The sequence below is a fragment of the Plecotus auritus genome (assembly GCF_963455305.1).
Source record: "Plecotus auritus genome assembly, chromosome: 6".
Classification (NCBI taxonomy): Eukaryota; Metazoa; Chordata; class Mammalia; order Chiroptera; family Vespertilionidae; genus Plecotus; species Plecotus auritus.
The window spans coordinates 117,778,868-117,792,405 of NC_137773.1; the positions used below are offsets into that span (position 1 = coordinate 117,778,868).

The 13,538-nt window shown below is 40.4% G+C and overlaps 1 protein-coding gene across 1 annotated transcript in view; it reads left to right on the plus strand.

The window, feature by feature from the left end:
• The window catches only part of RYBP (RING1 and YY1 binding protein), an 89,600-nt gene that overhangs the window by 706 nt on the left and 75,356 nt on the right, over positions 1-13,538 (plus strand). The window contains exon 2 of the mRNA XM_080675336.1: positions 498-623. Within this exon, the coding sequence (XP_080531462.1) occupies positions 498-623 (126 nt within the window). The remainder of the gene's footprint in view (positions 1-497; positions 624-13,538) is intronic.

Genomic DNA, 13,538 nt, shown 5'->3' on the forward strand with positions numbered 1-13,538 from the left:
AGTTTCCAGCCCAGGATTCCTTCGAAATTACGACGGCTCACCAGCGCCTGTGATTTCCTCTCCCCTCTCCCCTCTCCCCTCTCCCCTCTCCCCTCTCCCCTCTCCCCTCTCCCCTCTCCCCTCTCCCCTCTCCCCTCTCCCCTCTCCCCTCTCCCCTCTCCCCTCTCCCCTCTCCCCTCTCCCCTCTCCCCTCTCCCCTCTCCCCTCTCCCCTCTCCCCTCTCCCCTCTCCCCTCTCCCCTCTCCCCTCTCCCCTCTCCCCTCTCCCCTCTCCCCTCTCCCCTCTCCCCTCTCCCCTCTCCCCTCTCCCCTCTCCCCTCTCCCCTCTCCCCTCTCCCCTCTCCCCTCTCCCCTCTCCCCTCTCCCCTCTCCCCTCTCCCCTCTCCCCTCTCCCCTCTCCCCTCTCCCCTCTCCCCTCTCCCCTCTCCCCTCTCCCCTCTCCCCTCTCCCCTCTCCCCTCTCCCCTCTCCCCTCTCCCCTCTCCCCTCTCCCCTGCAGGCCGAAAAGACAAGCGAAACCTGCCGCAGACGAAGGCTTTTGGGATTGTAGCGTCTGCACCTTCAGAAACAGCGCGGAAGCCTTTAAATGCAGCATCTGTGATGTGAGGAAAGGCACCTCCACCAGGTACTTGAAGATCTGTTACCTTCTGTTAAAGGACTTTTTTGTTTTTAAATGTGGAGGAGAGGGTAGTGAGCTATTCATTCTGCCCTCTTTCCAACTTGTTGATTACGGCTTCTACCATTGGTGGGTAGGTGATGTGTGGTTTTGGTTGTATTTCGTTTTGGCTGCAAAGCCGCATGTTGAATAAATGATCTATAGTTTTTGTCTTATTTCAAACAGACACTGAATTTACTTTATACTTGTATTCATTGGCTCATTGGTATTGGCTCCCTAAAGAGAGGAAGCAGGACTTTGCTATGGATTGTAGGACAGAAGAGCTTTTATTTTTGGCTTGCGCAGAATATTTTTAATTTGCCTGTCTTGAATTATTTTTCTCTTTGAGAAATTTAGTGGTGGTTATACAGTAACGCTGGTTGTGCTTTTCCTGTCTTGAGCTGCAAATGTTTGTTATTTTTGTGCACTTGAAAATAAAGATTGAGCTTTGATAAAGAAAATGCATTTTTTTTTGAAAGCCTAGCTGTCCGTTTGGTGTGTTTTTGCCTGATCTTGGCGCAGAGCGCTGATGGAAGACGATTTTGCGAAATGGTGAAATGAATTGTGTGACCATATTGAAGTTGGCGTTTAAAACTTTATGATAATGAAAAGCGCTGAAAGAATTTCTTGTTATGTTGGTGACAGTAGTGAACTGCATCTGGTATCAAAACGAGTAACATGTCCATGCACTGGAGTGAAAGAAAGGTCAGAGTCGGTTTTGTAGCCTTCCAGTCATCTTTTCACTTACATCTTGAATTTCTTTCATTGATGTTATAGTTTGAAGTTAAACTATTCTTGATGTCATATAACGTGCTTGATGTCATATAACGTGCAGACATTGGGTTGTGTGTGTGAAATCGAGACAGAATGAGTGAGTTTCTGGTAAGTCCTTGAAGACAACTTTGATTTGCCAGAGGTCTCATTTCATCAGGTACTTGTTTTTGAATTGGTGGTATTCCAATATGACAAGTAGTACTCCATAGTTTTAACTGGATATTTTTCTTTCGCTAACTCAGTGTGTCTGTTAGGATATCATTGCTTTATTTATACCTGGGATTAAATAGGATATTGGGTAGGCTAAAGAATATATCAGATTAATTGGTCCTATTACTGATGGAACAGTTCTGTGAATTCCACTACATCTGTTAGAAATGAGACCTTTGAATAAAAATACTCAAAAAGTGAAGGTATTTCATCAAAAGTAGTTTTTAAAGTAAATTCAGATCAATTATTTTGTATTATAGAATAGATTAATTTAAAGTAAAAACACTCCTTGTGAGCTTAATAGGTTTTTCTCTTTTTTGTTGTTAATCCTCACCAAGGATATTTTTCCACTGATTTTTAAAGAGAGTGGGAGGGAGAGGGAGAGGCAGAGTAGTATTGATGTGAGAGAGACACCTTGGTTGCCTTCAGCACGCTCGCACCCAGAAATTGAGCCTGCAATCAAGGGACCTGCCGTGCCCTTTTCGGGATCTGAACCCAGAACTCTTCAGCCCGTTCTGAGGGGCCAGTGCTCTTCATTGAGCCAAACCAAGCGAGGGCTAGATTTTGTTTTGCTATCTGAAACAGGGAATTTGATCAAATGGCATGGAAGTTTAGAAATGTACGTGTTGTTTAAAGCAATTGTGATGGTATTTATGAGTACTTTTTTTTACATGTAGACTCCCTCAGAGGCCAGACCTCTTTATTGTGGTTTTGTTTTGATTTACCGTAGATGATGTTCAAGTAAGTGACTAGGAAACGCATAAGAACTTGAGAACTTTACTGGTGAAAAGAAACTTATTACCAAATTCAAAAGTTTGCATATGATATATTGCTGGGGAATACTTATCTCACATAACGAAATGCATTTCAGTTTTTACATGTATTAAAAATCTGACTCTTAACTTTTTGGAAGCACGTGGAAGATTTTGACTTTAAAAACAATATGGAAAAAAAGGAAAAAATATGGATGTTTAAAGTTTTTTTCAGAGTCACAGATGACAGTGAAAATCAGTTTTTAAGCAAACATTAGTTATTAAAATATTTTAGAGTCTGTTCAGGAATAGGATACTCACCTAGTATCTTTAAGGATCTTTGTGTAATTTTTTTATTAAGTAGGCTTTGAACACAGATTTCAGAGACCTGAGGACTTAATGTTTTATCAGCTCATGATAGATACTCTTACCATCTAAATTTGTTTCATTTGGTTATTGCCAGTATTTTGGTGTTTTAGAGCTATTCTAGAAGTCATCACTAATGGAAGGCAAATAATATTTGTACTTCATGTGGAAAGGTAAATTTCATAGATTTTCATCTTATCCTACTTAGCGTATTGATTAATTTTTCTGATTCTAGTTACTTCATTTTTTTTTTTTTCTGGGACTTTTTCTTGTAATTTTCTCTGTACTTCAAAGGTTTGACATTTTCTGCCTTGCATAATGTTTTAGTCAGACTTGGTAGTGATGGTAGTAGAAAACATGTTGCTCGGTTTTTGGATGGTGGGCAATATGCAAAAATTAGTAATTTTAAATAATAAAAGGGTTTTTCTAACCTGTTGACTGGCATAGAAACTGGGTTTTGTGTTCTGAGCTAGTGTTTGGTTTTAGAACAGCAGCTGCTTGGCTAGCCCAAGGTGATTTTTGAGTTAGTTCATCCTTCTTGTCATCATTGTTGCCATCATTGACCAGTCAACCAAAGAAGTCAGCTTTGAATTATCGGTAGTGCAGTAGGACTCAGAACTGTATTTATCCTCTGAGAATAGAATTGATATTCCTCAGTTTGGTTAGGAAAATACTGTCCCTTATCTAGAGAACATTTTTATATTCTCTGGATGTGAAAGATACTGTTCAAGACATTGGGGAGAGGAGGAGGGTGTTAAAGGTTGGTAAGACATGTACCGGAATGACCATACTCCCAGTTATCAAGGCCCTAAGAGAGGTATAAAAAGCTATGGGAGGTTGGAGCAGTCCGACTTGGGGATCAATTAGGAGGAGTCCCCCTTCCCTTTACTTCTTCAGAACAGAACTGATTTCTACAAAATTACCTGCCAACTCTTCACTATTGTTGCCATATATACCAAATATATTTAATTCTGCAGGTGGAGTCATGACAGTGATTCAGAAGGTATTTATTCTTCCTTTTTGGAGCAGCATAGAGCAGAATGAAAGGAAGTTTAGAAACTCCTAAGGAATATGTTACGGGAAGGAGGGAATACTTAATAGACTACTTGGAGTTCAGAGGGAAATAGAGATCTTACATTTTGGATGTATTATCAGTTATGTGTTGGGTCTACTCCTTGCTGGTTGTTTTTTATAGCTTTATTGAGGTATAGTATACATACCATAACATTTACCAATTGTAATGACTTAGTAATTTTGAAGAGTGTGGGACGCTCCCTACAAACCAGGTTAGAACATTTCCATCCTGGGTCTCCCCCTGCCTGTGGTGTGATTCACTGTTAAGTCTTGACAGTGGCACTTGAGGAGCCACTGCAGTGAGGAAGGTTGCTTCTGCACTCACCCACCCTGCTGACAGATTCAGCCTTGCAAGCTGAAAAGGGAGGGAGTGTGTGTGTGTGTAAGGCGATGGTGGTGGGGAAGAAACACCATTCCTTCCTAGGTAATAGCTAGTATTTCCCAGCCCACTTCGCCAATTTCATGAAAGAGAGGACACCAGCTTTAAGAGGAAAAAAATAATACCCCACAAATTGGCAAATTTATTTAACCATTGTTAAGCTGCAGTTCTTGAATGTTGGGCAGAGTAAGTATATTTTACTTTTAGTCTTGTTGTTTCTGTGAATGCAGTGATGTCTTTATTGTAAAATAAAAATTACCAAGATGGTTTGCAAGTCTTGCTGATGGTTTTTTACTTGGAGCTACTGCTTAAATCACACTCACTTGAAAAATTAGAAACTTTTTGCTTTGCGTAATTACCAGAGATTTAGCACTTCATTGGTCTTCAACTCCAGATTTTATCACCATGTTGAGTTGCAATCATGTTTTATTTAATCCCTGTTTATTTTAATGCTACCTCTCTGAAAATAGTACTGTTTCTAGAGATTTTACAGACAAGTAAAAGTGAGCCATTTACTTTAGATGTGTAATAAGATTGTGTAGCTTAATAAAAAGTTGGTGCTTTAGGATATTGAATTGGAAGTTGGTACTCAGTTGTTTTGTGTGTACAATGTTTTCCTTGTTCCCTGATTCTTTGCAGTTGTAACTGGACTTTTTCTCCCTTTAAATTCCGATACGCTGACAACTCAGAATCTCTTTAGCAGACATGAAGTACTTTAGAAGTTATAGGGGGTCACATACATAATTAGTGATGTCAAAATTTTGATCTTTGCTGAAGCTTCACAAGTGCATCATCCTGTAATACGTTTCAGAGAGGAAAACGCCAAGAGAGCAGAAGGAGTAGGTACCTAATCTGGAGCAGGGTAAGCCTCTTCTCCAGGGCCTCAGTCACCCACCACTGGGCTTTTGTTCTTTTCTTTTTTTTTTTTTTTTTTTTAAATATATTTTATTGATATTTCACAGAGAGGAAGGGAGAGAGATAGAGAGCTAGAAACATCGATGAGAGAGAAACATCGATCAGCTGCCTCCTGCACACCTCCCACCGGGGATGTGCCCGCAACCAAGGCACATGCCCTTGACCGGAATCGAACCCGGGACCCTTCAGTCCGCAGGCCGACGCTCTATCCACTGAGCCAAACCGGTTTCGGCTGGGCTTTTGTTCTTTAGGTCAGATTGATTTTATTATAGTGTTTGTCTTTCATAAAACTTCAAAAAATACATAGAAAATTACCTGTCTTCCAAATTTTCAAACCTTGTCTAACCTCTAACCTGGTATAAAAGCTGGGTCAGTTACTCTCACCCAGAAATAGGTGACCTTGAACCTACCGATTTCTTGGTATTGATATGATCTTATGGATGTGTACTAGTCCTTGGGGACCTTAAAGTAAATTACCTGGGTAGCTGTGGTCATTTAACAAGTTTTTGTTGAGCACACAGCCATCTGGGCTATGCCTACAGTGGTAGTGGTATAAAGACAGATAAGGTCCTTGTTCTTACGGAGCTTAAAATGCTATGGAGAGAAAGAAAATAAACAAGTAAACAAGATAATTTCAGCGAGTGGCAAGTGCTACAAAGAATTTACAGCAGGATTGAGAACTTTATAATCAGGAATTTATTACTTTAATAAAATTTTCAGGCCGCAAAGGAGGGCAGAAATAATACCTTACTTTACAAAGCCTTTGCTTAACAGAATGCTTTTCTCTTTTTTAAAATACGTTTTTATTGATTTGAGAGAGGAAGGGAGAGGGATAGAGAGAAACATCGCCGAGAAACATCACTGATAGGCTGCCTCCTGCACCCCTCTTTCTGAAACCCCGGGCATGTGCCTTGAGGATCGTGAACTTGAGAGTGATGAGAGCTGGGTGAAGTGACTGCTGTATAGATGGTGGAGATGCAAATTTGCCTTTCTAGGAAACAATAATGCTTTCTTTTGGAAAAGGGGATAGCTATTCCTGTAGGTTGACTAGTGCCATTTAGTTCATTTGTTTGGAACAGTAAAGTTGGAACCATGGTGTACAAGCTACTCAACGTTTTTTAGTTGCTTGTTGCATACTAAACTTAGGCAGCTAACTTGCCAGTGTATCTTTTTTTTAATGTTTTTATTGATTTTTTTTTTTTTAAGAGAAAAAGGAAGGGAGAGGGATAGAGAGAGAGAGAAACATGGATGAGAGAGAAACATGGATTGGCTGCCTCCTGCATGCCCCCTTCTGGGGATCAAGTCTGCAACCTGGGCATGTGCCCTGATGGGGAATTGAACCAGCGACCTCTTGGTTCATGGGTTGATGCTCAACCACCAAACCACACCGGCCAGATTGCCAGGGTATCTTATTAGTTCCTGGGTGGGAGGTTCAGAATGGATTCAGTTGTGTATTTGTTAATGTGGCATACATTTACAATGTGCTTCCATAGATGCTGAAGGAATTTTAAGATTAATAAAAAGTTCCTCAAGTGGCTATAATTTACCAAAATAGTTCTCAGCACTAATTCATTAATTAGTACTTTAGGTAACAGTAGGTCTCTAAATGTCTGCTTTCCCACTTGAATTAAAACATTCTACAGTCTTTCTGGCTCTTTTCTCTTTTGCCCCATCACCAGGGCCTTTTCTTTGTGGCTCCTCATCACTGGTGCTTCCTCTTGTTTTTTTTTTTTTTTTCCTGTTGATTTCAGTAAATGTTTTGAACTGCAGTATACATATGAAGAATTGTGCAGTCAATGGTAAGACTTGATGAACTTTCACAAAGTGAGCACACCTGTGTAACCAGCACCCAGGTTAAGAAGCAGAACAGTACGAGAACTCCAGAAGCCCCTGGTACGCGGTTGTCACCCCCCTTCTCCCTGCTGCGCTCCCCCCCCCCCCCCCCCCCGCCCACTCTTCTAACACCTGAGATGAGTTTTGCTTACTTTTGAAGGTTATGTTAAGTGGATCGCACGGTATGTACACGTCTGGGTTATGAGACCCATCCCAGTTGTGTGTGGTTTGCTTATTTTACCAGGGTTGTTGAATTCAAAGAATATCTGAGAGCTCAACTGTGCATGCAGACCCTTATGCATTCTAGAGATGGGATTTTTCTCAACTAGAGTTGTCTCCTCCCAACAGTAGCATAAATCCCCACATCATAAGGTGAAAGGGACAAAACCTGGTGTGTGGAACTTTCTAGAGTACATAAGTGGAAGTAAACTTTGTCTCTCATCGGTAGTATTGTTCATCAGTCATTTATATTTCAAGATATTGGTTAAATGGACAGAAAATTTCTGCTTTCAGGGAACCTAACAAATTTGTTGAAAAGTTAAGACCATAGGAAGATAACCAGTGGTGTGAAGCAGCCAGTGAATGAATGAACGTCACGGCAGGCGTGGGGTGGATGGTACATGGTAGAGAACACAAGTGCTTTTCAGAGGAGGCAGAGTCCCTCAGTCTGAGGGGGGCATTGAGGTGTGCCTCACTCAGTCTGGGCTGTAAACTAGGCCTTTATGATTCGTGGATGTAGGGTTTGCTCTATAGGCTGACTTATGCAAGTTAAGTAGTTCTTTGTTTCCTCCTACCTCCTTATTAACTGTACTGTGTTCAGATGGTATCCACACTGTCCACTACTCCCACAGGCTGGAAATCCCTAAATACACCTGGCACCGCCCCATACACACATACTAGAACATGGGACACAAACATCCAGCTGGTTCTTGGGCCTCTCCTCTTGGACAACTTAAATTACCTCCTGGTTCCCACTGCCACTAGGATACAATCCAGATCCTGAGCATCACAGGGGACTTTTTAGTTGGTTCTTTACTGTTTTTTCTTTATTTTTGTTTTTTTGACGTGTCTTTTTTGTTTGTTTTCATGGCTGTGGTTTATTACAGTAAAAACATAAAGCAAAAGAGCAAAGGGAAAAGGTGCATGGGACAGAGCCTGGCTGTTCTTTCTTTAGACTGTCTGGAAGCAGCCTGCCATCATAAACAGTTTGTGCGTTTCATACCAAATTGCTTGGTGTTTTCCAAGCAAGGATTATGATGTCTTGTTTCCATACCTTTAAACAGTCTGTTCCTCTGGATTGTCTTCTGAAATGCCTTTCCTTTCCTTTTGTGTCTTGGCTGACTCTTGTCTGTCCTTCTGGATGTTTCCATCGCCCTTCACTGGGATAGACCTCCTCATGACAGTTGAACTGTGTTGTCATTGATTACTTTTGCTGTTTTCACCTTTGTTTTGGGTGGGACCTTTCTTTTCATAGCTTTATTTTCCTATGTCTGTCACAGTGCCTGGCACTTGGCAGGGGTTCAGTATTATGTATAGAATAAATGAAGACCCGGGGTTTCAATCGGAGTCCCCTTTAAAACAGTTCTAGTTAAGAGTTCCAATAAATATTCTTTCATATTAGGGCATCTGTCTTGTGTATGTAAATGTCACTGGATTAGGGGGAAGTTGTCTTTAGAAGTATGTCCCTGAAAGCAGTATGCCTGCTTTTCGGCTTTGTTTCCTAAATGTGTACTAGAAATGAAACAGAATTAGCACTTCGGAGGCTGTAGCCAGTGCACTGACAGTGCTTCCAGGAATGGCTTTAGTGGCCTACGTTATAGTAACTGGGATGCTTCTTAATCCTTTCTGGTTGCTCATTTGCTGGTTTAAGCAACCAAAAGACGTATTGAAAAGCCTGGTAATAAAGCAGAGGCCCATTTTGTTGTGCAAAACCAATTTTGAGATCTGATAAGGAACTGGATGGGTGTGCTGGTAAGTTGACACCTAAAGGTAGTTTTAAAATGGCTACAGAACATTTTGGGTTATAGAAATGTTATGCTGTCCACTTACTCATAATTTGGGCATTGTACCATGTACATGGTGTACATTACTATTCTGTTTAGTAATTTGGATAAATTACTTCTGTTAGGTTGAAATCTTGACTCATTCGCTTTATTTTATATATCTATATCTATATCTATACATACCTATGCCTAAGCCACCGGCTGACTGGCTGGTAGCTATGATGTGCACTGATCACCAGGGGCCAGATGCTCAACCCAGGAGCTGCTGAACGACAGCAACTTTGCAGAGTACCCTCTCGCACTCCGGGACCCCTTGGGGGATATCAGGCTGCCAGTTTAGGCTCGATCCCAACTGGGGGCAAGCCGAGGGACCCCACTGATGCACGAATCTGTGCACCGGGCCTCTAGTTTAGTTTTAATTTCACTTCCATGTATGAAGGATATGAGGTTTATGCACTGTTCTCTTCATTCTTTTACAAAATTAAAAGTTGTTTAATTTCTTAAGTGCTGCAAGAATATTCAGGGTTGCAAGAAATGGGAATTTAACTTAAATGACATTAATTCGGGGAAAAAAAAAGAATTTACTGGCCCACATAACACAACAAAGACAAGGATACCATTTGAACTCAGAATCAAAGCAATAACTGCAGGAATCAGGACTCCTGTCACTTGCCCAATTCCTGGACCATTTGTAGTTGTCTGGAGGGTGGGATACTGTGATTGGCCAACCCTAACACATCTGCAGGAGCTGTTACGTGAAGGGAGAATAGACATTTAAGCCAGGTGGACAGGAAATAGCTGCCATAGTTTAGTACTCCATTTCAGTTTGTTACTGGATTAATACTCATGATAGGCTCCGTTCTAAATTCAAACTATAATTTCTTACCCCAGCACCTTAATTTTTATCACATAGTTAAAATAAAAATTGTCAGTGATGTTCTATAGGTTAATTTCCTTTATCATTATATATGGTCACTGGTTCTTTGTCCTTTATTTTAGTTAATGAAGGTAATGCTTCCTCATTACAGAAAATTTGGGGGAAAACAACTAAAAACGTAAACAAAGGTCACTCATAATTCTGCTATCCAGAATTATTATTTTTTAAATATATTTTTATTGATTTCTGAGAGGAAGGAAGAGGGAGAGAGAGATAGAAACATCAATGATGAGAGAGAGTCATTGATTGGCTGCCTCCTGCACGACCCCACTGGGGATCAAGCCCACAACCCGGGCATGTGACCTTGACTGGAATTGAACCTGGGACCCTTCAGTCTTCAGACGATGCTCTATCCACTGAGCCAAACCGGGCAGGACCAGAATTATTTTTACTTACTAAGCAATTTATTCAGGAAACCACTAATATTTAAGAAACTATAGTTTTTCACATGCCGTGTTTTAATTATGCTAGTTCATTGAATTTTCAAAATGATGTAGATCAGGGGTCCTCAAACTACGGCCCGCGGGCCACATGCAGCCCGCTGAGGACATTTATCCAGCCTGCCGGGTGCCGCTGCTGCCTGTCCTGCTTAGCAGCCGACTCGTCCCGGGCCCGCAGTGCGCATAGGAATTTGTTCATAGTTTTTTTTTTTAAAACTATAGTCCGGCCCTCCAACGGTCTGAGGGACAGTGAACTGGCCCCCTGTTTAAAAAGTTTGAGGACCCCTGATAGATGATAGTCCCATGTGGGAGTTGGGAAGTCAGGCAGTATGTGATAAATTAAGTCTCTTGATTTGAAAAATATGTAGTAAATTCATTTAAAAAATTTTTTTTTGAAATAGTTTGGCAGTTTCTTACAAAACTAAACATGTACTTATCATATGACCTAGCATTTGCACTCGTGGTATTTGTCCCAGAGAAGTAAAAAACTTACATTCACATAAAACCTGTATGTGGCATCTTTATGTTTAATAGCTGATTAGTTTATATGTTCATTTTGGATTCTTCTAAGGAAACTTTTTGTGAACACTTAATAGCTTTAGGATTCCTACTTGTAGAAAATAAGGCTAAAATCCAGTTTGCAGGTGTTTTCTTAATTTAATTTGGGGAAGAACGAAAATGTCATTGAATTAATATATCTGTAGCATAATTTACGTCTCCCAAATCCTTTATCAAACATCAGTTATGGCCCTAGCTGGCTTGGCTCAGTGGATAGAGCGTCAGTCTGCGGACTGAAGGGTCCCAGGTTCGATTCCGGCCAAGGGCACAGGCCTGGGTTGCGGGCTCGATCCCCAGTGGGGGGCATGCAGGAGGCAGCCGATCGATGATTCTCTCTCAACATTGATGTTTCTCTCTCTCCTTCTCCCTTCCTCTCTGAAATCAAAGAAATATAAAAAAAAAACAACAACAATTATGTACATAAGACAACCTGGATTTAATGTTTTCATGTTAAGTTTGTTTAGATTGGCGGTTCTCAAACTGTAGTATGCATCAGAATCACCTGGAAGGCTGTTGAACCATATTGCTGGGCCCCAACCCCAGAATGTTGGATTAAGTAGGTCTGGGGTGCCTGAGAATTTGCATTTTTATAAGTTCTTGGGTGACGGTGATGCTGCTTGTCTGGGGAGCGCACTTTGAGAACTGCTGGTTTAGATGGCCAGCCAGGCTTCCTACTGAAGCTGGTTGATAGTGTTTGGTGTTTGTTATGGCAAATGATGCCTTGACATTCAAAGTGAACTTAGAGAAATAAGGGATCAACATTCTAGGAACCATCCTGGAGCTGGCACCAGAGGAGATGCCTTAATTATCAATACCTCGTGTGAAGTGTAGTGATGCTTATAAATTGGGAGACTTAGCTATAACCTCGTATATTATTTACATTCTAAAATCAGTTATTGTCTCCCATTACTAGCACTTGCATTGGATTTCAGGTGTATGTATTTTAAAAAGGTATTTTTTTTGTATCATATGCAAGAGAAACAGAACTAGGTCTTTATAATCAGTAAATCCACATTCCAATAGTGTTGGCAAAGAACATAACAGGTAATTCGTAAGAGAACAAATTGTTAGAAAAGATGAGAAATGTATAACCTTCCCATTTCTCGAATACAAAAAAAAAAGCTAATACTTTTTAGGAAGTCAAATATTAATTTTTTGGTGAGGTTGGAAAATGGGCATTCTCTCACAGACCTTTGGCAGGTGGGTAAGTTGACTTATGTTTTCTGAAGACTATTATGTATGGTGGTTGGCATCAAATTTCTTTAAAATATTTGTACCCTGTGACCCAATTCTAGGAATATGTGTGATTTGCATGTAAAAATTTTTGTGTATGTACAGGTATATTAATTGTGCCCTTATTATAACAAAATGAAAATTACCTATATAGGAATCAGCAGGGAGTTGTTTAAAAAAGTATGGAATAGCCATGGATATTTTGCATCTCTTGAAAATGTTTTGAGATCTCATACATTGGGAATGGGATGTAAAATAGCACAACTACTCTGGAAAATAGTTTGGCAGTTTCTTACAAAACTAAACATATACCTATCATATGACCTAGGGTTTGCACTCGTGTTATTTATCCCAGAGAAGTAAAAACTTAACTTTCACATAAAACCTGTTTGTGGCATCTTTGTGTATAGTTGCCTAAAACTGGAAACAACCTAAATGCCCTCCAGTAGGTGAATGGTACCTTTATGCCATGGAGTACTACTCAGCGATCTAAAAGGAGCATACTGTTGACACATGCAACTGTTATGGGTCTCAGGGGTATTATTCTGAGTGGAAAAGCCAGTCTCTAAAGGGCACATGCTGGAGGGTACCATTAACATTCTTGAAATGACAAAGCAGAGAACTGATTAGTGGTCACCAGGGTTTAGGGCTTGTGGGGAGCAGGGAGATGGGTGTGACTATAAAGGGTAACAAGAGAGATCTTTGTGGTTGTGAATCGATCTGTGTCTTAATTTTGGTCATGGTTACGTGAAACTGTGTGTGTGATAAAATGGCAAAGACCTATGTACACACACAGTGTACCAATGTCAACTTTCTGGTTTTGATATTGTTCTATAATCAAGAAGATGCAACCATTTCCAGGAAACTGGATGATGGGTATATGGGACCTCGTACTATTTTTGCAACTTCCTGTGAATCTGTCATTTCAAAATAAAAAATAAAAATTTCAGGAAGACTATGTAATAAAAGATAATGTCATAATAGAAAGAAGCAAGTTACAAAATGATAAGCAGTGTGAATCCACTTTAAGTAGTATTCGTACCATTTAATATACTAGTACACACCTAGAAGTAATTACTGATCAGAATATTCTGATTGGTAGGATGATGGATTATCCTTGTGTGAGTTTTTCTGTAATTTCTATAGTATGGATGAGTTGGTATCACTTTTGTAGTTGGAAATACTAATTTTAAACTTGCAGTGAGATATCTCACATTCTTTTTTTCATAAGTCTTCAAAATTTGGTGTGCATGTTACAATTATGGCCATATTGGAGAGTAGGTGAGAGCAGGGCTTTGGTGTCACACCAGCCTGCTCTATCATTCGCTAACCTTGTGACTTGGGCATGCTACTTAAGCTTGTGCTTTCATTTTTCATGTGTGGATAGTAACTTCTCCACAGGAGGTGGACA